The sequence below is a fragment of the Bufo gargarizans genome, chromosome 2 (genome assembly GCF_014858855.1).
Source record: "Bufo gargarizans isolate SCDJY-AF-19 chromosome 2, ASM1485885v1, whole genome shotgun sequence".
In the NCBI taxonomy this organism is placed as follows: Eukaryota; Metazoa; Chordata; class Amphibia; order Anura; family Bufonidae; genus Bufo; species Bufo gargarizans.
In genome coordinates, this window is record NC_058081.1 from 55,201,194 (window position 1) to 55,223,232 (window position 22,039).

At 49.7% G+C, this 22,039-nt stretch overlaps 2 protein-coding genes across 2 annotated transcripts in view; one reads left to right on the forward strand and one right to left on the reverse strand.

The window, feature by feature from the left end:
- The window catches only part of DNASE2 (deoxyribonuclease 2, lysosomal), a 69,530-nt gene that overhangs the window by 17,881 nt on the left and 29,610 nt on the right, over nucleotides 1-22,039 (reverse strand). The gene's annotated exons all lie outside the window — the stretch shown is intronic.
- Nucleotides 1,880-21,969, forward strand: LOC122925610 (tetraspanin-1-like). Its single transcript, XM_044276967.1, has 3 exons — nucleotides 1,880-2,064; nucleotides 15,448-15,522; nucleotides 21,850-21,969. Exons 1-3 carry the CDS (start codon nucleotides 1,960-1,962, stop codon nucleotides 21,967-21,969), a joined length of 300 nt encoding a protein of 99 aa, XP_044132902.1. The 5' UTR covers nucleotides 1,880-1,959.

The following is a 22,039-nucleotide window of genomic DNA, read 5'->3' on the forward strand; positions in this document are numbered from 1 at the left end:
GGGACAAGATGTGCTTTCTAATGACACCATTTAATATTGCATACGATGTAGCAGGAAGCTGGAAAAAAAATCCTAAATGGGGTGAAATTGGAAATTGGGGTGAAATGCCGTTTTTTACGGCATCCATCAATATGATAACAGAAATGCCAATTTTTTTCTAGATTTTCTTGTGTTTTAATATTCAACCCCTTCCTGACATGTGCCGTACATGTATGACGTATGTCAATTCTTTAAAGGTGGCGCCCGCTAAGAAGCTGAGTGGGCTCCATAGACATGTTTTACACAGCAGACACCCAAAGGTAAAGTCTGTAATTGGAAATAACTCCAATCACGTTCTTTGAACCCTCAAGATGCCGTGGTCAATTGTGACCTTGGCATTTGAGTGATCCTTCTCCAGAAGATCTGTGCTCTCAGGGCCTGAACTGCTTCCCTGTGCTGAGATCAGGGTAGCCATTCCTTTGCTCTGGCAGCCTCGGGCCTTCTTTAGGCTCCAAGGCTTGGCACAGAGATGTTCCTATGGAGCCGTGCCTGTTGCAGGGCTCCATAGGACATAGAAAATCTCTCATAGACCGCAATGGTAATTCACTGCAGACTACTGGAGAAGCTCTTTGACAATTACATGTTCCAGTCCCCTGGAGGGGGAAGATTTAAAAAAAATATTAAAAAAAAAGTTTAAAAAATATAAAAATTCAAGAAATCACCCCATTTCTCTATATTAAAAATAAACAATAAAAAAATAGAGATAATTTGAACTCCTATCCCTAAACGCCCAAACCATTAAAATATAAACGTATTTATCTTGAATAGTGAACGCCGTAAATTAAATAAAAATGGCTAATTTGCCGTTTGTTGATTTACCTAAAAAAAAAATATTTTATAAAAAGTGATGCAAAAGTCATACACTCCCCAAAATAGTATCAATAAAAACTATAGATTGCCCCGGAAAAAATGTGCTCTCACACAGCTCCATAGACCTAACTATAAAATGTTATAGGGGGTTAGAATATAGAACTATGTCAGAATTGAGTTTTTTTCCCAATTCTACGTCATTTGGAATTTTAACATTTTTAATTCTAAACGGTGCCCTGTAAAAAAACCAAGCCTTTATATGGCTGAAAAATAAAAAAGTTAGATCTACAGATAGGCAGGGAGTAAAAAACAAATATGCAAAAATGGAAAGTCATCTGGTCAGAACGGGGTTTAAAAAAAAAAAAAAAAAAACATGAAAAAATATTTTAAAAAATTCTTGCATCACCATATTCTGACCCCCATAACTTTCTTATATTTAGGGAGCTGTGTGAGGGGTCATTTTTTTGTGGGTGTATTTTTTATCGATACCATTTTGGGGGTGTATGACTTTTTATTCAATTTTTGGGAGGTGAAGCAACCCAAAAAATGTTAAATCAGCCATTTAGATTTTTTTTCTCATTACACCAATCTCCTGACGGAATAAACATGCTTATATTTTAATAGTTTGGGCATTTTGGGAAGCGGTGATATCTTTTGTTTATTCATTTTTATTACCAGAAAAGTGGGTGATTTGTATTTTTATATCTTTTTTCTATATTTTAAAAACTTTCTTAACTTTTTTTTTACATTTATTTTCAGCCCACTTAGATGACCTGAACATGCTATCATCTGGCTTCTCCCATAGACTGCTATGATTTACCATTGCAGTCCATGGGAGAGTCACTATGCTCCTATCAAGCACTGCCAAACGGATTCACTGTAAAACAGAACGCAAGATAGTCCGCAAATACAAGGAAAGTGAAGGCTGTAGAACAAAAACTTTTGAAATTTTTTTGTCATGAGACCTGCGCTATTTCTTCTGTTTATTCATTTTTATTACTTTTCCTCCCTCTCTAGATTTGCGGCGCTATACTGATAGGACTGGGACTGTGGATTAAGTACGGGAGTGACTCCTTTGTGAAGGCTCTAGGAAGCCATTCCGCATACTTCATGCACGTGAGCCTGTTCTGCATCGTTGCAGGAATTATTATGGTCATTTTGGGATTTTTAGGCTGCTACGGGGCCCTCAAGGAGAAGCGCTACCTACTATTAATTGTGAGTTGCCACTGAAACTTGTTCCAAGCAAGTTATTATTTAAGGGTTTTTGCGCACTTTAGACATTTATCGCCTAATCACAGTGTAAGGCCTCATGCACATCGTCCGCAAATCGTGGATCTGCAAAACATGGATATCAGCCTGAAAATGCAGAACAGAAGGCCTGGTCCTCAATAGACCAGTCTTATCCTTGACAGTGATACGTGGCCAAGGAATGGAGGTACAGATGTGGACAGCACACATAGTGCTGTCCACATCTTTTGGGGCCCCATTGAAGTGAATGGGTCCTCACCCGAGCCGCAAAAAATGCAGCTTGGATGCGGTCTCAAGCAACGTTTGTTTGCATGAGTCCTAAAAGGAATAGCAATAAGTGGGGCATAGACAAGGGATGGTGAAATAAGCATACCTACCTAGCGAATCGCCTGCTATTTCTGCACCACAGTTCTGGTCCCCTCAACTACTCCTGGTTTATAGGGCTGCAGCTCTGACATCATATTGACAAGATGTCACCTAAATCCAGTCAGTGGCATCAGCAGTATACCTATAAGACTAAGGGTCCATTCACACGTCCGTAAGTGTTTTGCGGATCCGCAAAACACGGACACCTGCAATGTGTGATCCGCAATTTGCGGACCGCACATCACATACACTATAATAGAAAATGCCTTTTCTGGTCTGCAATTGCAGACAAGAATAGGACATGTTCTATTTTTTTCAGGAACAGAATTGCAGATCTCGAAAAAAGGGATGCAGATCCCGAAAATGTGGATTTGCATCCGTTCCAGCCCCATTGAAAATGAATGGGTCCGCAAATTGCGGAACGAATGCGGACCCAAATTACGGACGTGTGAATGGACCCTAATGACTGGCTGCAGCGGTCACATGATGTCACCACTGCAGCCCTGTAATCAAAGAGCAGCGGGTAGGACTGGAATGGCAGCACTAGTATTGCTTATCTCAATATTTTACACCATCCTCTTCTCCCCTGTGCCCCACTTTTTTCTAACATAAGACAATCCCATTAGGAAGGAACCTGCCTTTAGTACACCCTGCTTTCATAAAACACTCATTCTGCTAGCTGAAGAGGCCGGCGGGGACTGCACACAGGAGACTAACTCTTAGGCCTCCTGCCCGTGTCCATATTGCGGGCACACTTGAATGGTTCCGCAATCACGGAGATGCGGAACGGAAGCACGGATCGGAACCCCACGGAGGCACTACGGAGTGCTTCCGTGGTGTTTCTATCTGTGCCTCCGCACCACAAAAAAAATAGAACTTGTTCTATTTTTTTGCAGTGCGGACGGATCACGGACCCATTCAAGTTGAAAGGGTCTCGATCCGTCCCAGCCGCCGCACTGACGTTGCCTGTGCATTTTCGGTCCCAATGCACGGAACGTATGAACAACATTCATGTGCAAGAGGCCTAATGGTGAGCCTGCAAACTAGCTTCAGCAGCTACCATACACTCTAAGGCCTCATGCACACGACAGTTTTTTTTCACGGTCCGCAAAAACGGGGTCCGTGATCCGTGACCGTTTTTTCGTCCGTGGGTCTTCCTTGATTTTTGGAGGATCCACGGACATGAAAAAAAAGTCGTTTTGGTGTCCGCCTGGCCGTGCGGAGCCAAACGGATCCGTCCTGAATTACAATGCAAGTCAATGGGGACGGATCCGTTTGATGTTGACACAATATGGTGCCATTTCAAACGGATCCGTCCCCATTGACTTTCAATGTAAAGTCTGGAGTTCTTTTATACCATCGGATTGGAGTTTTCTCCAATCCGATGGTATATTTTAACTTGAAGCGTCCCCATCACCATGGGAACGCCTCTATGTTAGAATATACTGTCGGATATGAGCTACTTCGTGAACCTCAGATCCGACAGTATATTCTAACACAGAGGCGTTCCCATGGTGATGGGGACGCTTCAGGTTAGAATACACTACAAACTTTGTACAAGACTGCCCCCTGCTGCCTGGCAGCACCCGATCTCTTACTGGGGGATATGATAGCACAATTAACCCCTTTAGGTGCGGCACCTAAAGGGGTTAATTGTACTATCATATTCCCCTGTAGGAGATCAGGGCTGCCAGGCAGCAGGGGGCAGCCCCCCCCCCTCCCCAGTTTGAATATCGTTGGTGGCACAGTGTGCCCCCACCATCGCCCCCCCCCTCCCTCCCTCTATTGTATTAAATCGTTGGTGGCACAGTGTGCCAACCACCATCGGCCCCCCTCCCTCCCTCTATTGTATTAAATCGTTGGTGGCACAGTGTGCCAACCACCATCGCCCCCCCCCCCCCCCTCCCTCTATAGCAGTAACATTGGTGGCAGTGTGCGGTCTCAACAGTAGAAGATTCATACTTACCGGCTTGCTGCTGCGATGTCTGTGTCCGGCCGGGAGCTCCTCCTACTGGTAAGTGAAAGGTCTGTGCGGCGCATTGCTAAAGAACTGTCACTTACCAGTAGGAGGAGCTCCCGGCCGTTCACAGACATCGCAGCAGCAAGCAGGTAAGTATGAATCTTCTACTGTTGAGACCGCACACTGCCACCAATGTTACTGCTAAAGGGGGGGGGGGGGGGGGGGGGGGGCGATGGTGGTTGGCACACTGTGCCACCAACGATTTAATACAATAGAGGGAGGGAGGGGGGCCGATGGTGGTTGGCACACTGTGCCACCAACGATTTAATACAATAGAGGGAGGGAGGGGGGGGGCGATGGTGGTTGGCACACTGTGCCACCAACGATATTCAAACTGGGGAGGGGGGGGGGGGTCTGCCCCCTGCTGCCTGGCAGCCCTGATCTCTTACAGGGGAATATGATAGTACAATTAACCCCTTTAGGTGCCACACCTGAAGGGGTTAATTGTGCTATCATATCCCCCTGTAAGAGATCGGGTGCTGCCAGGCAGCAGGGGGCAGTCTTGTACAAAGTTTGCAGTGTATTCTAACTAGAAGCGTCCCCATCACCATGGGAACGCTTCTGTGTTAGAATATACTGTCGGAAATGAGTTTTCACGAAGTGAAAACTTAGATCAGAAAAAGCTTTTATGCAGACGGATCTTCGGATCCGTCTGTATGAAAGCAACCTACGGCCACGGATCACGGACACGGATGCCAATCTTGTGTGCATCCGTGTTCTTTCACGGACCCATTGACTTGAATGGGTCCGTGAACCGTTGTCCGTCAAAAAAATAGGACAGGTCATATTTTTTTGACGGACAGGATACACGGATCACGGCCTCGGCTGCAAAACGGTGCATTTTCCGATTTTTCCACGGACCCATTGAAAGTCAATGGGTCCGCGGAAAAAAACGGAAAACGGCACAACGGCCACGGATGCACACAACGGTCGTGTGCATGAGGCCTCCTGCACACGACCGTTGTGTGCACCCGTGGCCGTTGTCCCGTTTAACATGTTTTTCTGCAGTCCCATTGACTTTCAATGGGTCCGTGGAAAAATCGGAAACTGCACCGTTTGGCAGCCGCATCCGTGATCCGTGTTTCCTGGCCATGAAAAAAATATGACCTGTCCTATTTTTTCCACGGCCAACGGTTCACGGACCCATTCAAGTCAATGGGTCCGTGAAAAATCACGGATGCACACAAGATTGTCATCCGCGTCCGTGATCCGTGTCCGTTTTTTCCTATCTTTTCAATGGCAAACTTAACTTAGATTTTTTTTTCATTTTTCATGTCCGTGGATCCTCTAAAAATCACAGAAGACCCACGGAAGAAAAAATGGACACGGATCACGGTACAACGGAACCACGTTTTGCGGGACGTTAAAAAATACTGTCGTGTGCAGGAGGCCTAATGGAAAGAACCGTGCACATATACCGCCTCCTCTATGTTCTGTATTCCCCTACATACCACTGCCGCTGTCCAACTTGGCATTCTCCTGATAATGTGGAGTCCCGGCTATCAGACATTTATGGCATTTTCTGTGCAGGAATAGCTTTGGGTCTCACAGGTCAGACTCCCACCAGTTATAGCACATACTTACCCTGTAAGGAAAACCTCTCTAATTGTATTCCTTACTTTGAGTGATTCATCTTACTCATAGCAGATATGATACAGAGGTCAGTTTAATAATCAGAAAGGAAAACTACAGTCAACAATTTAAAAGCTCTTTGGATGCTGCACAGCTCCCTGTATTTACTGTCCCAGTAAGGTTTCAGCAGCCAGTGCCTGATATTTATATGACACAGTTATTCCCTCACAAGCTGTAACTCAGGATAGGTACAAGACAGGTAAAGGGATGTAGTCACAAAGTTAGGGCTCATTCACACACAACGGTATGGTCCACAAATAGCGGTCCGAAATGCCTGTGTGAATCCCGTTTTGCTGTGCGGACCCGTTGACTTGAATGAGTGCGCGATCCACAAGATACGGGAAAAAATAGGACATGCGGTGCAGCAGCACAAATCTGAAAGAGGACAGAAGCACCGTGTCTTGCGGATTGCAATTAAAGTCAATAGGTCCATTTGCTGTCCGCAGTACAGGCACGGAGCCCTTACGTTTGTCTGAATGAGCCTTTACCCTACATTCCTATCTTTGTTGTGAAATCCAACATAAATACCGGCTTTTGTCTGGACAATAAATCCTGCATGTACAACTCTTTGTCTATCCAAAAGCTGGCATTGTGCAGGACAGCGGCCGTATCCCAGTCAGATCTTATTGTAGTCAGAGGGGATCCAGCGGTTTGTGGCATTATCTAGCATACAGTGAAATCTGGCAGGCTGGTTTCACAATGCAGATGTGAATGTAGCCTTACCCAGTTTAGGGCTCATGCACACAAATGTATTTTCTTTCCGTGTTTGTTCCGTTTTTTTTTTTGCAGACCGTATGCGGAACCATTCATTTCAATGGGTCTGCAAAAAAAGTTACTCCGTGTGATTCCTTTTTCTTATGTCCGTATTTCCGTTCCAGAAAAAAATAGAACATGTCCTATTATTGTCCACATTGCGGACAAGTATAGGACTTCTCTATTAGGGGCCGGCTGTTCCGTTCCGCAAAATACAAAATGCACACGGACGTCATACGTATTTTTTGCAGATCCGTGTTTTGTGGACCGCAAAATGCATACAGTCGTGTTCATGAGCCATAAAATAAGCAATCAAAGGTGAACATGCGCTTAAAGGTAACTTTTCACCATGAAAATGCAATGTAATCTGCATGCAGCAGGTTATAGAGCAGGAGGAGCTGAGCAGATTGATATATAGTTTTATGGGAAACTATTCAGCATAACTTGTATTATATATATTTACCGTATATCCCTGCTCATTCTGGGCTGTGAAGTGATTGACAGCTCTCTGTATGCACAGTCATAGAGGGCAGGCTGTAAATCACTGATAGGTCCATAATGAGCAGGAATTTAAATGAATGTAATACAAATTTCTCGCCCAGTTTCCTTGGGGGACACAGAAGACCTTGGGTATAGCTCATCTCCATAGGAGGCGTGACACTAAGTGAAAACTGTTAAGCCCCTCCTCCACAGCTATACCCTCAGCCTGGAGAGAGAGACTGCCAGTTTTTGCTTAGTGTCCAAGGAGGCAAGACACTCCCTGCTCTGCAGGGCTCTTTTCTCCTTTGTTGTTTTTAAAATTTTTGATTTTTACTTTTTCTTTTCTTTTTGTTCCAGAATACGGGACAACAGAGACGCACTAGACCTCTCTGTTTCTCCCGGGGTTGAGCTGCGCCAGTGCCGGTCATCCGCACTGCTGCCTCCCCCACAGAAGGCAAGGTGGACCAGGGCAGCCCAGCTCCCCTGCATCCCGCCAGCGGAAGGGTCGCCCGCACGCCAAGCCCCTCTTCCAGCGTCCTGCCACTACGGTGCCAGTAGCTGAAGGGGCGACCCTGCTGGAACGGACCGAGGGCGAAGACATCTGTGGTGAGAGAGTGGCTTCTCCAGCCCTACGTCCCCTCCCTCCCCGGTCTCCTGCGTGACTGACCCCCCATAGGACTCTGGCTGACATTGCTTTACCTAAGACAGTTTTAATATGTTTGTCTCTTATAGCAGAGTGGCTATAGGGTGGCCCTGCTGGACCTAGGGTGGTCCCTGGGGTGCCGCAAGGCGGCAATCTGCTCCCTCTCTCTCCCGCCATAGATCATACCGAAGAGGGGGCGCTTACCGGTGCGCTGCTCAGGACCTGCTGCCGCTCCTGACGGCATGGGTAATCCTGGGCGCAGCCACAATTTAGTCCAGGCTTCGCGGCCTGCTGGCCCGCACCATCCGGTGCTCTTTCCTCGGGCCCCTGACTTTTCCGGGCCGCGGGGTGAGCACCCGCGGTCTGCATTGCATGTGCGCACTATGCTATAACTGGGCCGGCCGACCATCCGTCCGGTTGGCCGGACGCCACAACTTTGGGCCCAGACATCGCGGCCTACTGGGCCGCACCTCACGCTCCTCTCGGGTCCCTGATTCTCCCGGCTGCCGGGTGGGCTCCCGCAGCCGGCATTGGATAGCGCTGTGTTCCAACGGGTCCCGGCCGGCCGTCGGTGCATTCTCTCATCCATGGCGGCGCGGCCGGCCGGGGCGCTGCATAGTTTGTTTAGCGGCCTGCTGCGCACTTCCGGCGCTCGGGTTGGGCACCCGCGACCGGTACGGGTGCTCCCGCGGCCGGCTTAGGCCCGGCCGATACTTTAAATACTTGCGGCCCCGGTCAGCCGGGCGACGCAAAAATTTAGGCCCCGGCTTCACGGCCTGCTAGGCCGCAACATTCTGGCCTCTGGGGGGGGGGGGCGGGAACTCTCCAGGCGCTGATTTCCCGCCTGGAGGTTCCCCCACCCCCAGGGGTTCGCTGCGCCGCCCCCAGGCCAGATGCCGGTTAACCCTTGGGGTACTGGCCGGCTCCTGAGGGCCTGTACGACCTGTGCCCCTGTATGGTGGCCCCCTTTCTGCCTCAGGGAGGCTGTAATATTAATAAATAAATAATAATGATAATAGAAATAATAATAATAATAAAAAAAAAAAAAAAAAAAAATACTATTATTTTGTTTTAAATAACTGGACTTGTGGGCTGCGCAGGATGCGGGAGCCTCATCATTCAGTACTGCTGTCTGTATGCATGCCCCCCTCTCTTAGGCGGTGTGTCGTGTTCCCCGGCCGCGGCGCCTCCCAGGCGGTTTTTTTCTTGCCCTCGCCCGGGATTCGGCGCTGGCCAAGTGCATGCAGATTTTTTTCTGACCAGACTTCGTCACCCACTCCAGTTCTGGTGGCTGCAGGTGCATGACCCTCCTTCCTAGGCGGAATACTGCACTCTCCCTGGCTGCGGCCTGGCCTCATGCATGATCCCCCTTTTTCTAGGCGGACTGCTGCACTCTCGCCGGATGCTGTGTTGGCCATATGCACGACCCCCTTCCACAGGCGGGACGCTGCACTCACTGGATTCGCTGCCGGCTTTGTGCATGAACCCTTCCATAAGTGGAATATTGCACTCTTACCGGATACGGTGCTGGCCATGTGCATGAACCCCTTCCATGAGAGGTCTACTGCACTCTCCCCGGATAAGGAGGTGTACTGCACTTTCCCCGGTTACGGTGCCGGCCTTGTGCACGTTCCCCTTCCATGGGCGGAACACTGGATTCGCTGCCGGCCATGTGCATGAAACCTTCCATAGGCGGAATACTGCACTTTCACCGGATACGGTGCCGGCCGTGTGCGTGAACCCCTTTCATAGGTACACTGCACTCTCACTGGATCCGTTGCAGGCCATCTGCATGACCACCCCCCCTTCCGTAGGTGGTGTGCCGCACTCTCACTGGATTCGCTGCCGGCCATGGACATGTCTCCTTTCCTCAGGCGACATACGTGCACTCTCATCCATGGCGGCGCTCTCACTGGATGCGTGGCTGGCCATATGCATGACCCCCTTTTCTGGGCGGAATACTGCACTCACTGGATGCGTTGCCGGTCAGGAGCCTGCCCTCTAGCTTGGGTGGAATGCTGGCACTTCCATTGGATACGGTGCTGGTCTTGTGCTTAACCCCCCATTATTCCATGGGCGGCATTTTGCACGCTCACACGATCCACGGCTGTCCTTGTTTATGCTGTGCTGGACTGGTACACGTCCCCCGTCATTGGAGGAGTGGTGCACTCTCACGACATTCGGTGTTGGGTGGATTTTTTTGCACAATCACTTAATGATAGAATAACCTGTGCATGCCCCCTTTCACTAAAGTGGACCTTCCTGCGTTCTGCTGGATATGTGCGGCCATGGGCATGGCCCCCTTCTGGGCGGAGTATGGTATGTCCTACCTTTCCGGAGTAGGTTCTGGCCTTGGCATCCCCCCCTTTTTTTGGGCAGGCCTCTGCAGTGGTTGCCAGGTACATTTTCCCCCTTTTCTGGGCGGACTGTTTGCGTTCCATCGCATGCCGTGCTAGTCTTGTGCATGACTACCTTTCGGGTTGCACTTTGCACTTCCATTGCTACGGTTGGACTCTGGCTGATTCTTCGCTGAGTGACTATTTTTGCAGTGGGCGGACTTTCTTGTGCGCTCTATCCGTTGTTTGGGCCGTGTATGCCTTCTCCCATTGGTGGGTTGGCCTTCTCACTGCTTACGGGGCTGCTCGTCCGTATGCCCCCCTTTATCCTGAGATGTACTTTTTTCTCTTGGGATATGGTGCTTCCAGCAAGCCTTGCACTATTCTCTAAGGAGCTCATTCGGTCCAACTGTGTGGGCCTGAGGTGGTGTCCAACAAACAGCAGATGAATGCCCAATGTATTCAAGGTACCTACCTTTTTTATCAGTAGACGGGCTCTACTTGTTCGCTACTGCACCTGGCTGGGTGGTACTCATTCCTTTCGTGGCCCTTCCGCCCGGGGTGTGTTCGTGGTCCCTAGATGCGTACCCATTCGTTCTCCCGCGGCATTGTTCCCCTGCGCTAGTGGTCACATGCTCGAGAGTGCTGTTGTCTGCAGCGCCTCTCGAATGCTTCGTTGGCTCGTACAGGACTGCGATTCCCTTGCCTGCTGCAATTTCCTCCTCTTCGGATGCAGTGTGGTATGAGTCCTTCGTCTTGGCGCCTCTGCGCTTCTGTCTGATCTGCTGCCAGGTTCGGGCTGCTATTCTCTGGAAGGTCACCCAACTTCTCTTGGGTGCTCGATTACCCAGGTCCGGAGGACCTCCGCCTTGGGTTCGCCAAGGTATTCGCCTTCTGCGAGGCGGTGGACTGGGCGTCTCTCAGTGTAGCGGGTTCTGCTTTTCAGCTGGCCTATGGCTTCCCTGTTGCCCTCCCCTCCTCCTTTCGGTTGGAGGGTGTTATGCCGGCCTCTGTCTCCGCTGCCTTATCTCGCCGGCTTTGTTTGGCTCCCGCTCGGTACGGATCACTCCGATGTGGCTTCCCGCCGGACTTCAGAGGCTGTTCTTTCACTGTCCTCCCCTCTGGGGAGAGCATGGTTGTTCATGTGGATGGTTCCGGTGTTCCTTTTGGCCTCGTGCTGTCTCCCTGGTTCACACTGGCTGTATTAGCTGTGTGCCTATTTACTGAGTCTACCGCGTGCTGTCCTCCCGCTGAGTGCAGATTGCATGGTCCTGCTGTAGACTTGCCTTCTTGATAACTTGGGGGGACTACCTTTTTCGATCCGGATTGTCCTTTGATCTCCCACACCGGGGCTGTACAACGTGGTTACATCAGCATGGATTTTTGCCTGTCTTCTCCTGGTATCTGGCGGATCCTTTGGGTTTTTTCCATCTGTCCTCTGCTCCCCCACTCGGGTGGATACGGGACAACGTTGTTCGAGGGCCGACGGGGCTAGTTTTGTCGACCCTTCTGCCCGTGTTACTGGTCTGCGCCTGATCACATTGGGTTTTCGCCCGCTTGCCAGGCGACTCCAGCGGGTTCGCTACTGTCCACTCCTGGCTGTGTTTCGTCCAGGATCTGTCGTAAGGCTTGGGGTTTTTTTGTATGGGGTTCTGTGGGGAGCTGTGCATTCCCCACTCTGAATTTCTCTCCCCATGGTTCTGTCGTTTACTTGGGGTGTCTAGTGTCGGCGCTGTTCTTCCTCTTCCAGCGTTCCCGGCCCTCTGGGCCTGCCAAGACCTCCTTCCTCGGAGTGGCTCTTTGGTTCCTCTGTACTGTCCTTCGGTACCGCCCTGGGACTATATACTGAGCTCTCGGCGCTCCAATCTTGTCCTTGGGGCCGTTACAGAGGTTCTCTCTAACCCCTCTGTCCGGTACGGTTGTGTTCTGTATCAGTCGTTTCTCTGACGGGTGCCGGAATGGCCCTTCTTTTGTTACGAGCCTTCTGTCTTTTCCAGGACAGGGCTGTTCTACATCCCGTTTTTCTTCGTTCGTTCCTTCCTTCCTTCCTTCTGAAGGTGGTGTTTGCCTTTCGCTTCAGCACCTCACCTATTTGGACGTTGTTTGGGCCTTGCCGTTTTTTTCCTTGGAGATCTCCGACTCTTGTAGATGTTCGGCCTCTTGGGTTTCCAGGAGGTCTGTGCATAGGGTTGACGGACTCCAGGGTGGTTGTCCTCCGCTTGCTCAGATTGGCTATTGCTGAGGTTCCCGCACCTAGGGCAGGGTTCTGTCTTGGTGTCACCGTTCATTTCACCAGAGCGGTCGGTGCCTCCTGGGCCGGAGGCATTGGGCTTCGGCCATGCATTTGGGCAAGGCGGCCACAGGTCTACCTTGCACGCCTTGACAAGTTCTACAGGGTGCATACTCTGACTTTGGCAGATGCTGCCTGCCCCGCCTGGGTTTGCGGGCGGCGGTTCATTGATGCCTTTCGGGTGCTTCACCTTGGTGCTGTGGTCCCTCCCCCTTTTGGACTGCTTTTGAACGTCCCAAGGTCTTCTGTGTCCCCCAAGGAAACTGGGCGAGAAAACGAGATTTTTGTATAACTTACCAGTAAAATCTCTTTCTCGCTCTTTCCTTGGGGGACACAGCACCCACCCATTCATTGTTTTTCTCTGTACTGTTTCCAAGTTTTTGTTACCCGTTGGGTAGTTGGCTTGTTGGTTCCTTGTTGGACTTTGCCTTTTCTCACTGCTTGGACACGCAACTGGCAGTCTCTCTCTCCAGGCTGAGGGTATAGCTGTGGAGGAGGGGCTTAACAGTTTTCACTTAGTGTCACGCCTCCTATGGAGATGAGCTATACCCAAGGTCTTCTGTGTCCCCCAAGGAAAGAGCGAGAAAGAGATTTTACTGGTAAGTTATACAAAAATCTCGTTTTTACTGAATCTTCTCCCAAAAAACTGTATATCAATCTGCTCAGCTCCTCCTGCTCTATAACATGCTGCCTGCTGCTCAGACTCAGTTCAGCATGACAGGTTCCCTTTAAAGCCTTTGGGGTATAGTACAGGTACTAGGTGCTGAAAACATTCTGCCATGTAAGCTGCTATGAAATCACAGGCCTCCCCACTGACTATAAATCAGGTAATCCACACATTATATCATTCATTTCTGCACAATAGTCCTAGAAAGCCAATACCGAAACAACATGTGAGAGGCATATCCTTCATAAAAGAGCAACTAATGTATGGGGCTGCCACATTTCATCATATAAATGTCACGGTAAGTGGGGATAAGAGGAACACCAAATTAACAAACATCGACAGGAAAACAGACTAGGCCTCAAAGCTAGGGAAGAGGGAATGGTAACCTCCTAACAATCCCTGAGCCTCTCCCTGACTGCTGACAGTATGAGCAAGTCCTGATGGTGAACAAACTCATACGCTGGAACCTATGCCCTGCTGATACTGTCGCAAACCCTAACTTCGGGAGCAGGGAATGAGACAGCCGGTACCTTCCACCGTGAAGGGACCAGCGTCTCCCTGAGACCTAGAAACAACACACACACCAAGGAGAAACAGGAGAACTTAGCTTGAGACGAGAGGGAAGCAAATGATCCACAAACAACCAGCATAGAACTCCAGAAGGAAAATATGAACCGCAAAGTCAGCAGTAAGAGGCGGACTTAAATAGAGCCTCTTCACAGATAACGAGCAGAACCTGTGGAGAGGTGGGATTCTGCCAGCAACAACAAACAGAAAGGAAACAGAGAAAGACCTGTCAGATAGACTCACGTGCTGCAAGTCTATCCGATCTTCTCAGATCTCTCACAGGGGAGGCAGTGACATTATAATATTAAAGGGGTTCTGCAGTTTTTTTAAACTGATGATCTATAGTCTGGATAGATCATCAGCATCTAATCATCAGGAGTCAGACACCCGGGACCCCTGTAGATCAGCTGTTTGAGAAGGCAGCGGCGCTGGCACTTGAATGGAGCTTAGCCCCACCCAGGCCATTGATACTAGTCGTGATGTCACTCGGCCTGCGGTAAACAGCGAGAAGGCCGCGGCGCTACTGTCAGCACCGCTGCATTCTCAAACAGCTGATCGGTGGGGGTCCCGGGTGTCAGACCTCAGCTGATCAGATGCTGATGATCTATCCAGAGGCAGAACCCCTTTAAATTATTTAAATCTGCCAAGGCAGTGCACACAGCTTATTATGTCCATTTGTACAGAGCCTTTATGGGGCTTCCAAAGAGATGCATGAGTTCTCACTGTACTTCTGTGTATTCCCATTTTCATACAGAAGTATACAGTGGGTTTTTTCAGTCAGTTTTCATACAAATCCAGCAGAAAAAATTTGTGGCCAGTAACAAGCGGGGATCAATGATATAGTAAATCAATCAGCGCTTATGCAGCAATCATCATCACCGCATGTGACCAAATGATCACTAATGTGATTGTTTGTTCACAGTTTTATCATTGCTTACATGAGGGCATGTGCCGCTGACAAACCATGATTTTAATGTCTGCATAAGGGTGGCTTCACGTCACGTTTTATGTGAAATCTGTTTGATGTATATGTTAGAGAAAAAAAGATACAAAAATGCAGCACACCACGTTATTGTATCCTGCACAGTCTGGTAAAAAAAAAAGCTTATTCTTTTTTTTTTTACAATTGAACTCTATGGTGAACCGATGTCACTGTATTGCATCAGTCTGAGACATCCGTTTAACGTATGCGTTTTTTGTATACGTTAAATGGATGGGAAGAACGTCATGTGAACCAAGCCTTACAGATACGATCAGCCGACCAAAGGCTTGATGGCTAATTGTTTAGACGAGATACAATCATCGTCCCATGTAAAAGGGATCACTGGATAAAGCTCCTGGAAAGGTAATTGGACTGATGGGAAATCACATAACATAATAATGCTCCCTCCAGAAATGAAGTCAATGGCTAGATTGTCCTCCATCAACAGTGCATTATTCATCCCGACAATGCTGAAAGCCAGCAGATTCCCCTCGCTGCATAATACAAGTATTCATATTTATCATTGTGTTTTGTCTTTTTGTCAATATATTTGTGATCCTCATTTCCCCCTGTTTTGAGTCACTTTCTAAATGAGTGTCATTGTTCCTGTGCAGTTTTTCCTGATAATGCTGGCTCTGTTTATCTGTGAGATTGTGGCAGCTGTTGTGGTTCTGGCTTTCGCTGATGTGGTGAGTAGTAGTAATTGTTCATTGTCTGCACAGAGGATGATGGTACTGTAGTACAGATACAGTTACCTGCCCTATAGGACATACAGTGCCTTATGTGTCAGGCTGCACTGTAGAGCTATAGCGCAGCGTGCCACCACATCAGGCAGATGTATAATAATTATTCGTCTAATTTCTGCATTTACATACAATGGAATTTTTGTGGTTTTATTAGAAGAGTGATTACAAGGGATATGGGCTGTCTTCTTTAAACATGGTCTGTTAGATGTCCTCATTTAATGGTGCCTATGGCACAGCTTCACATAATGAACACATGCACACTTTATGCCACCATCATATCCCTTCCGGATAATTGGCCGTAAGGCATCACAGGACTAGTAAATTAATATTTATGAATGAAGTATTTAGGTTAGGGGCCTGCTTGGTGAGTGCAGGAGCACCCATACGCCCAACTTATAGATGCCAAGGTTTAAGGCAGCAGGTTATAGAGCAGGAGGAGCTGAGCAGATTGATGTATAGTTTTATGGGAAAAGATTCAGTATAACTTGTATTTTGTACATTTAAATTCCTGCTCATTCAGGGCTTTGAAGTCCAGGAGGCGGTCCTATCAGTGACTGACAGCTGTCTGTATACACAGTCATAGAGGGCAGGCTGTCACTGCTAGGAACGCCTCCTGGACTTCAAAAATCAGAATGAGCCGGAATATAAATGTATAAATGATAAGTTCTACTGAATCTTTTCCCATAAACTATATATCAATCTGCTCAGCTCCTCCTGCTTTATAACATGCTGCCTGCAGCTCAGACACCATGTTCAACATGACAGGTTCCCTTTAAACATGTCTTTCTCATCCATATTCATTGGGTGACACAGGAACCGTGGGTATAGCTATGTCCTCTAGGAGGTGTTGACACTAGTAAAAGCTGTTAGCTCCTCCCCTGGCAGCTATACCCCCTCCAGCTTGGAGAGAGAGCTTCAGTTTTTTCTAGTGTCAATAGGAAGCAAGACCTCCTGAAGATTTTTTATTTTAGTTTTTTATTTTCCTTCTTTTCAGGTGGTAAACAGTGGTCGCCTAGCCTCCCTGTTCACCCGGGAGAGCACGCCAGCGTTGGTTCGCCACGCTGCCTCCTCCCCCACAAGAAGACAAGGTGGACCAGGGCAGCCTTGCTCCCTGCATTCCGCCAGCAGAAGGGTCACCCAGGTCCGCTAAAGAGAAGACCCTCCCACCGCCAGACTCCTGCCACTCCTGTGCCAGCTACTGAGGAGGTGACCCTGCTGGAAAAGGTGACCTTGCGGGTCCACTTAGGGGAGGGTGAAGAGAAGAGGATGAAGATGAGGTGAGTACACAGGATTAGGTAAGTATCCCTCCCTTCCTCTTTGGTGGCAGTTGTTTTTAGGAAATGGGTACCAGAAAACAGACACCTGCCTTTATTAGGTAGCACCAGACTCCCTCTCGCTCCCCTCTGGGCCGACCGCTCGCGGGCACTAGGGGGTTAATGGCATCCGGGCAGGCGCTGCTTCGCACGGTGGGAGGCCATGCACAGGGCTTATTTCAGGTGAGCGCGCTGCCCTCTCGGCCCCCGGCCACCACCAGATTCCACCCTTTCTGGAGCGGGCACCAGAAGCGCCGCTCCGGAGGGGGTTAACGCCCAAGCGATGCCGGCCGCCGCAGCATTCCAGGCCCACGCTGTTCCATGGGGATCAGTGGAGCAAAACGGACAGGACTAAGTAGGAACAGAGTGTATTGCACAGTAAGAGAGCTCGCCGTCATGCGGTCTCACTCGGAGTCCCTCTGCGCCCTGGCCAACCGACGGCTCTGGTCAGCCGTGCGCAACATGCTTGGACCTGACCACCCCCGCTGCGAACCAGGAGCATGCAGCGGCGGACAAACAGGGAAGGGAGTGGAGGAGGCTCCCCCCTATATATGATCGCTGGTGTCAGGGCACTAGGGGGTTAATAACATCCCTGGCAGGGGTGGGGGTGCACTCTGGCGCAATTTCTTCCCCGCCAGAGTGCACCCAAAAAATGATAAATGACTTTAGTGGGGTGACAGAAGCCCTTTAACCCCTTCTGGCCAGCCACCTCCTGCAGCCAGCCCCAGATTTCTGAGGATTCTATCTTCAGTACAAGGTGCCTGAAAGTTGAAACAGTTAACCCCTTCCTGCCTCTCTGCCCACGTTGGACATCCTAGTTTAAAAAAAAAAAAAAGACAAGAAAGATGCGCATTCATAAGGGCCCCCCCCCCCCACCCCTCAGCCTCATCACCGCAGGACCCCCCGGTCTGTGTGGTACCAAGCTGGTCCCGTGTCAAAGGAGGACCTCTCATAGTTCCCAATCCGCCCTCCAGGGTCGTTGGTTGATAATCCTCTAGCTGCGCAGATCCAGGGAGGACAGCTGAAGTATTCCAATCCACCCTCTGAGTCGTGTGGTTGATAGTTCTCTAGCGCACTTCACAAGGACCTCTGGATTCCCAATCCGTCCTCCGGGGCCTTTGGTTTATAATTCTCCACCAGCGCGATCTGGTGCAGAACCTCTGAAAGTTCCCATTCCATCCTCCGGGGTCGTCTGGTTGATCATTCTCCACCTGCGTGATCCAGTGCAGAACATCTGGAAGTTCCCAATCCATCCTCCGGCTTCGTATGGTTGATAATTCTCCACCTGCGCGATCCAGTGGAGAACCTCTGGAAGTTCCTATCCATCCTCCGGGGTCGTTTGGTTGATCAAGCTCCGCCTAAACACTCCAGTGGACGGAACTCTAGTTCCCACTCCACCCTCTGGGTAGTTTGGTTGATGTATTCCCACCGGCGTGGCCTACAACTGCCACGGGCAAGCTTCTAAAAGGTAGAACTGCGCGCAAGCGGGCCAGAGCAAAACATTTTCTCCTCGGCCGCCTTTGCACCCCCACCTTTCCTCCCTAGGGTCTCGCTCAGACACACTCTCCATCCCTGGAGAGGTTCGGTCCGAGGGGTGGGTGGATCAGTAATTCGGGCTCTCACTCGAACCCGTTGCAATCTTTAAGATTGCGTCCACGGTAGCCAGCAATCCTTGTCGTCTGCATTACCCTCTCCCTCAGGCGGAGTATTTGCACCATTGCTGCATACAATACTTACCTTAGGCATTATAGGTGAACCAGCTGCTAGAGCGCTGTTTCAGTGACGCCAGTAGGCGTTTCCCCTTCCTTAGGGGACGGAATTGCATTCCACTGGGTACAGTACGTACCATATGCATTAGCCTCTTCCATAGGTGGCGTTATGGCATTATCACCGGTTACAGCGTTTACAGTAGGCATTACCCCTTCCTTGGTGGAGTAATTGCACTCTCACAGTGTACTGGAGTCGCCATATGCATTGCCCTTCCATAAACGGCGTAATCTCTCTACCGTTGCATTCTGTTCCTGCCGTAAGCATGACCACTTCTGTTGGCAGCACTTGTATGCATCACCCCTTCCATAGGCGGAGTAATTGCACTACTGTGGATACAGTACTTGCCTTATATTCTGCCCCCTGCGGTAGGTGGACTAAGTACAGTTACACTGGTTTTAGTGCCGGATGTATGCATCCCCGCTTTGGTAGGTGGCGGCATTGCATCTCCACTGGGGTCTGTACCTGCCGTATGCATTAGCTTTCTCCCATCTCCGTGCTTCCTGTTGCATTTCCCCTTCCACAAGTGATCCGCCTACAGGGGAATACCTAAGCATCTTGGATTGCTGCAGTTCAACTATGCCATGGCTCTAGATGCCTTAGCTTCTTCAGTGGGGCGTGGCAACAGTCGATACCCGCGGATGCCGGTGCTCTGCATCTGTGGTGTATGGGTGCTGCCAGTGGATACGGTCGCTATTTCCATTTGGTATCCTTCTTATCTTTCGATGCTGGTTTGGAGCATGGTTGTGACATCCTCTGTCTCTCAGAGGGGTTGCCTTGCAACACTTGTGTCCTGGAGACCACCCTTCTCCATGGGCCTCGGTTCCAGTCGGTCAGGACATTGTCCTCATCAATACGTAGTGCATATGCCATTGCGCATATTATGGGGAGTACGTTTTTAGCGAGTCGAGTGTCCACTGATTCTGTAGTCCCCCCTCAGCTGGGGGTTCTACCCTGACGCTAGCTTTCTGTTGCTCCTGTTCAGAGCCCTTCCAGGTAAAGGTTAAAGCTAGCTCTTCTTATATGGGGCAGCATGGCTTCTACGGGATAGCCTCACGTCTCCCCTTTAATTTTGCAACAATGGGGCAGGCGCTGGCTACTTCTGGGAGAGTGGTATTTGCGTTACCACTACATACTATGGTTCTTACTGCACAGCTCCTCCGTCAGGTGGCGGATTCTTCTAGCTCAGAATTTGTGGCCTCTGCGGTATGGCCCCCTCCTCCACTGGGGTATGGGCTAGCGATACAGTTGTGGCTCCCCTTACTTGGCTTACTACTCAGGCGGAGTTTTGGCACAGCCACTAAATCCCTGGCTACATCTGCATTTGCACGGGGTATTCTTTAGTGGCCTTCTATTCCAGAGTTCCGGACCCGGCTGGTGGGATGTGGCGCGTTCCACATCTCTCCTTCTGCAGGTGAATCCTTCCCATTGGTCCTGGGTGTGCTACCTGTATATATATTACCTCTATTAAGATATGACTAATGTCTAAGTCACGTCAGCCCTCTGGTGATCATACTTCCCACCGCCCATTCCGGGGGTAGACTACGAGACTCCCCACACCAGACGGAGCGGGGTTGCTGTCACGTCTTGCCGCGATGATAGACGTTCCATTCCTGGTACGGAACACCCTTCTATTTCTTCTTCCACCTCGAAAAAATGGCTGCCGGCCTATCACTTTTGTATTCCTGGACTGAGGAAGGTGTTCGAGGCGGTCTGTCTGCTTTGGAGTCGCCCAGACGTGGACTTGATCTCGGAAGCTCCCCACCTTTCTCTCCCGAGCAGAGATCCAGAAGCTTGCGGCGTTGACGCCCTGATTCCCCTTGGCAGGGTTCTCTCTCCTTTGCGTTTTCCCCCCCTTCCCCCTCCTACCCAGAGTTCTACGGAAGATCAGGATGGAGGGTATTCCGACTATCCTAGTCGCCCTGGGGATTGGCTATCGCACGTGGTATGCCGACCTCCTCCTTCTAGGAGACGTCCTGGTTACTGCCACTCAGAGATGACCTTCTTTCACAGAGTCCGGTCTTCCATTAGTATTGAAGGTCTCTTTGTTTGCCGGCGTGGCTATTAAGACCGCCATTGTATGCGAAGAGATTTTTTCGGCGGATGCCATCCGCAAACCTGCATCGTCCAGGATCTACTCAGGACCTGGATGTCCTTCCTGGGTTTCTGTGGAAGCCGAAATGTTCCGCCACTTCGTTTTTCTCTCCACGGTCCTCTCCTTTCTACAATCAGGGTTGGACCTTGGTCTGGCCTTTAGTTCTTGAAGAGTAAGGCGTCGACACCTTCCATATTAACAAGGAAATTGTCCTTCCCTTACTGTGCCCATCACCTTCACACCCTAAGGAAAAGGAGTTACACGATTTGGACGTTGTCAGAGCTCTGAAGAGCTGTTTAGCAGCCTCTGGTCCCTTCCGCCGTACGGATCCCCTTTTTGTCATTCCGGAGGGTCCTCAAAGGGGATTGGCGGCTTTCAAGGTCTGCAATTGCTGAAGCATACCGCGCCCGAGGCAGGGTTCCGACCTTAGCTGTCACGACTTACTCCACCAGAGCGGTGGGCGCATCTTGGGCTCGGAGGAATCACGCTTCGGCTGCTTAGCTGTGTAAGGCGGCTACTTGTCCTCCTTATACACATTCACAAATTTTACCAGGTGCATACTTATGCATCGGCGGACGCTGCCTTAGGCCGCATGGTCTTGTAGGCGGCAGTTTCGTAAAAAAGCCTGCCGGGACGATTGCTTCCATGGGTCTGTGGTTTTTCCCTCCCTGTGGACTTCTTTTGGACGTCCCATGGTTCCTGTGTCCCCCAATGAATATGGGCGAGAAAAGGAGATTTTTGTATAACTTACCAGTAAACTCAGTTTCTCGCTCTTCATTGGGGACACAGCACCCACCCAGTATTGTTGTTCGACCACAGTTGAGCAGTTGCTGGTTTGAACCCCGTTGGGTCCTTTTGCCATGGTTGGTGTTCCATGTTTTTTCTTTAGTTGGCTTGCTTCTCCTACTGCTTGTACACAAACTGAAGCTCTCTCTCCAGGCTGGAGGGGGTATAGCTGCCAGGGGAAGAGCTAACAGCTTTTACTAGTGTCAACCCCTCCTATAGGACCCACGGTTCCTGTGTCCCCCAATGAAGAGCGAGAAATAGATTTTACTGGTAAGTTATACAAAAATCTCCTTTTTTTCCCCTTGTAAGGCTGATAGCATTATAAAAGACAAAGGTCTGCAGTCTATCAAGAAGACCTATTATGAGAATGATGGCAAAGGACTGGTGGCTGAAAGCTGGGATGCTATTATGAAAAAGGTGAGTACCTGAGCTTGTACAGGGTGGGCCATTTATATGGATACACCTTAATAAAATGGGAATGGTTGGTGATATTAACTTC

Excerpts from the sequence above, each read along its gene's own strand:
- LOC122925610 (XM_044276967.1), top strand. The coding sequence starts at position 1,960 with ATGCACGTGAGCCTGTTCTGCATCGTTGCAGGAATTATTATGGTCATT. Across the intron at positions 2,065-15,447 it reads AGCGCTACCTACTATTAATT|TTTTTCCTGATAATGCTGGC; the intron begins GTGAGTTGCCAC and ends GTTCCTGTGCAG. Across the intron at positions 15,523-21,849 it reads TTCTGGCTTTCGCTGATGTG|GCTGATAGCATTATAAAAGA; the intron begins GTGAGTAGTAGT and ends TCCCCTTGTAAG.